The sequence below is a fragment of the Dipodomys ordii genome, unplaced genomic scaffold (genome assembly GCF_000151885.1).
Source record: "Dipodomys ordii isolate 6190 unplaced genomic scaffold, Dord_2.0 Scaffold152, whole genome shotgun sequence".
Lineage (NCBI taxonomy): Eukaryota > Metazoa > Chordata > Mammalia > Rodentia > Heteromyidae > Dipodomys > Dipodomys ordii.
Genome location: NW_012267368.1, coordinates 2,493,130 through 2,497,236, shown reverse-complemented (window position 1 = coordinate 2,497,236; position 4,107 = coordinate 2,493,130). Strand labels below are relative to the sequence as shown.

Here is a 4,107-nt window from a genome sequence, read left to right as displayed (position 1 = left end):
CTTCCTTCCTTCCTTCCTTCCTTCCATCATACCCTGTACTTACCAAGTTATCAAGTACAAAGCTTAGAATTCACCTTTCATTTCTCCTTCCTCACCACCCTCTCTCCTCGCTTGGAATCGCCAGTTCTGTCTTCCAAACCCATCTCCCACGCTGTCTTCTCACCTCCGTTGGTAGATGTGGGCATGGCGTCTGCTGCAGCCTTGTATTAATGAACTGTCCGAGTCTCCTTGTGCACCTTGATTGTGAAGACGTAGTGTGGAATGCAAATTGCCCCTGTCGCCCTCCTGCTGTCCGCCTCCTTTTAGATCCAAGTGGGCCCTTTGAATCCTGATGACAGGCACAAGGCGCAGTCTGCCCTGTTTGCCTCCTGCCTCAGTTCTCGCCTCTTTGCCTTTCACACTCTGTGCTGCAGTTGCTTTTCATTTATCTCGCTGCCTGGAATGTGTGAATGTGTTCACTGCCTAGAAAGTCTTCCTCAAAACCAGGCGCTCTCCTGTGTGGGCGCAGCCTGGCACCCTGAGGAAAGCCTTGCTTACCCTTCCCTGCACTGTGTCCTGGTACCAGCCTCTCCTCCGCTTTGGCCCTCGTCGCATCACCCAGGTACCTTCCACAATACCATGAGCTCCGTGAGGGGCAATGTCCTTAAGCTGCATGGTGGTATCTACCAGTAATCTAAGAGTTAGGGAGGCTGAGACAGGAGGATCAGGAGTTTGAGGCCAGTTGGACTACATAGTAAATGAAGCATAGTCTATCCAGTGACAACAGACCAATAAAACCCAGACCAAAAAAGTGACATAGTTCAAGTGTTCTCATCTCCAAGCTCACTTAGGAAAACATTTCATTGCCGATTCTCTTGCTGGAGGGGTGGAGCTTGGGAGAAGAGTAGGGCTCACCACAGTGTCAGCTTCACGGTGCCCTGTGGGGACACCGGGGGAGGGGATGTGGGGTAGGCATGTCGGGAGGGTAGAAGAGGAGGGTGACAAAAGAAGCAGTGTGTACATATTACACAGGCGTACAGCTGCAGGTAGTCCACACAGGAGCACTGTAGTGAATGAATTAATGGGAGCGTAACAGAGTCTCCTTCACACCGAGGGTGGATGTGGGCGTTGGTCATGCCAGGAAGGTTTTGGCAGATTCATCAATGCCACAGAAGCCGAGTCTGCATGTTTAGATGTCCATGCTATGGGCGGTGTTTCTGTTACCTCTAAAGACATTGACACCCACTACTTTATGCCATATTTTGATCACTAAATAGTAGGTTCTTTTCATGGCATGTAGAGTTGCCTCAGCTGACGTTCTGGAGTTCCCTTTCATATAATTTCACGGTGAGAGGCGCCTCCTCTCATTACAGGACACACACCCGTGCCTGGGCAAGTGGATCCCTGCCCTCGTGGAATCCTGAGGCGCTGGGTAGAGAGGGGTCAGGAGGTAAACTGAGGCCGTGTGTCCCCTGGGCAGTCATGGAGGAAGCGCTGTGAGTGGTGACTGACTGCACGCACGCTTGCAGAAGGCAGAGTGCCCGCGGATTTCACGCTAAGCACAGGGAAACGTGGCCCACCGCAGACCACCAGCCCGAGGGGGCGGAGACACTGGGGTAGAGTCAGGAGACTCCGAGTCCTGAGACTGGAGACCGGAAGCGACTCCTCCACACACTGAGGCCGCAGGCTCTGCTCCTCCGGAAGGCAGCAGCGGCCCACCTGCCCTGCCCTTCCAGAACGTGCCATCGGGAGCATGCCCACGGCCACTCTGCAGTGACTGACAGCTGGCCCAGGCAGATGACAGTGGGTGGACACTGTGACAGTATCGTGGCGTCCTCAGGAGTGGGTCGAGGGCTGGGCCGGTGCCTGTGGAGAGGCAGTCTGCCTGCTGCGAGGAAGGCACATACACACACCTCACACACTCACACACATAACACATCCATCCACACAATCCACACACAACCACCCACATACACCACACACACAACACACATATACAACTCATGCACACCTCCACACACATATACAAACACATCCACACATCCATCCACACACATCCACACACAATCACACACAACCACACACATACACCATACATATACAGCACATGCACACATCTACAACACATGCACACATCCACACATATCCACATCCACACACACATCCATCCACACACATACCACACATACAATACACACAACACACATATACCACATACACAACACATAAACACACAACACAACACACACACAACACACCACATCCACATCCACACATATGCCACACACACATCCATCTACACACATTTACACATCCACACAACGTAACACACATACATATACAACACACACACACATCCACACAAAATATAACACATACACACGCAACATCTGCACACATCCACATCCACACACAACATCCGCACCACAATACATAATACACCATATACACAATACATACCACACATACGCAAATAACACATCCACACAAAACATCCACACACATCTATACACCACACACATACATCAGATACACACACATACATACGCATACACAATAACAATAGATAAATAGGAAAGACTCGGTAGCATGAATTTCTCTGCTGTCTTGGAGTGAGGCTGATTTTTGGAGCAGGAAGAGGAAGTGAGGAGGCAGGGAAGTTGCTGGCACGTGATTGAAATAGCTGCCCTTGACAAGCAGAGCGAAGCGAGGACACCTAAATCAGGTCGGAGGCCCCGAATCGCGACACACCCTCATTTTGGACTGCACTCTTGTTTGCCATCATATCTTAGCCCAGTAGGGTTTGACACATTTTGTTGTTGTTCCAGTCCTGCAGCTTGAACTCTGGGCACCTGGGCGCTGTCCCTGAGCTTCTTTCATTCAAGGCTAGTGCTCTACTTCTTTGAGCCATAGCACCACTTCTGGTTTTCTAGTGGTTCCTTGGAGATAAAAGTCTCACAGACTTTCCTGCCCAGGCTGGCTCTGATCCATGATCCTCAGATCTCAGCCTCCTGAGTAGCTAGGATGACAGGTGTGAGCCACTGACCCTCTGCTGGGTTTGCCGTGTTTAAACAGTTCTTTTCTCCCCTGCCTTTTGCCTGTTGGCATTGCTCTACTTCTCCTCGGCGTGGAAAGCACCACAGGTCTGCTTTGGGGATCACAGCTGTCAAGTAAAATGTAGTTCAATTGTCATTTGCTTTGTGACCCCCCGCCCCCAAATTCCTTGTGCATGTATGCACACATGTGCACACACACATGATTTGTTTTTACTGAATTTTAAATTCCTCGAGGAAAAGAATCCTATTTTGGACCCAGTTGTTGCCATTTCACATGATTTCACAATGCTAGTGCAATTACTTTTCTGTGGTAGCGTGTGGTAGATATGTGCTGAACAGGGATTGCATTACACGTTTATACTAAACATCTGGATGGGCCCTTTGAAAGAAAAGAATATTGTTTTGCCTTTTTGAAAGCAATCTAGAAAGATGCTTATTTGCACTTGAGAGATTTGGGAGGTTCTGGGGTCTGCCCGGAGCTATGCAGTACTTGTCTCGGTGGAAGGTTCTAGAACGGGTTTTCACAGGCGTGACTTCTAAAGAGTTTGTTTGCCCACATCTTGGCTGATGATTTGAAACATCGATGCCTTGCAGTGTCATTTGTATGAAAGCAGGGAGTAGGATTTCTTGTTCTAGGATCTGGTGGCATTGTGGCCTTGGGCCAGTGCTCGACAGGCAGGTGGATAACTCTGCCTCACCAGCACACCCTGCGCCTTCTCACCCAAGTGGAACCCAGTCACCGGGTGCTCGCTGGCACCGACCATGTCCTCGCCAAGACTGCTCCATCCCACCCAGGTCCCAGGGATGCAGCACATGCCGTTCTTCCTTACTCAACCACATACCCAGGGCTTGGCCCAGACAGGGCAGGACCCAGGTGTGCTGTGCACACTGGGCGTGCCCATGCTGTACTGGGGCCAGTGCTTCCCCCATGTGAACAACAGGAACTCGACGACATCTAGTGTTCCTCAAAAGCTTACCAAAGACACAAGAGAAAACCCGAGAACACAAGCTTTAAGAACAGTGCTACATATATAATACTTCATGTTCACTTTAGAGTCTTTTTTTTTTTTTT

General features: G+C 50.1%; 1 protein-coding gene across 1 annotated transcript in view; it reads left to right on the top strand.

The window, feature by feature from the left end:
* Positions 1-4,107, top strand: part of Me1 (malic enzyme 1, NADP(+)-dependent, cytosolic) — a 35,774-nt gene that overhangs the window by 3,650 nt on the left and 28,017 nt on the right. The window contains exon 2 of the mRNA XM_013032261.1: positions 307-601. Coding sequence (XP_012887715.1) covers positions 307-601 — 295 coding nt within the window. The remainder of the gene's footprint in view (positions 1-306; positions 602-4,107) is intronic.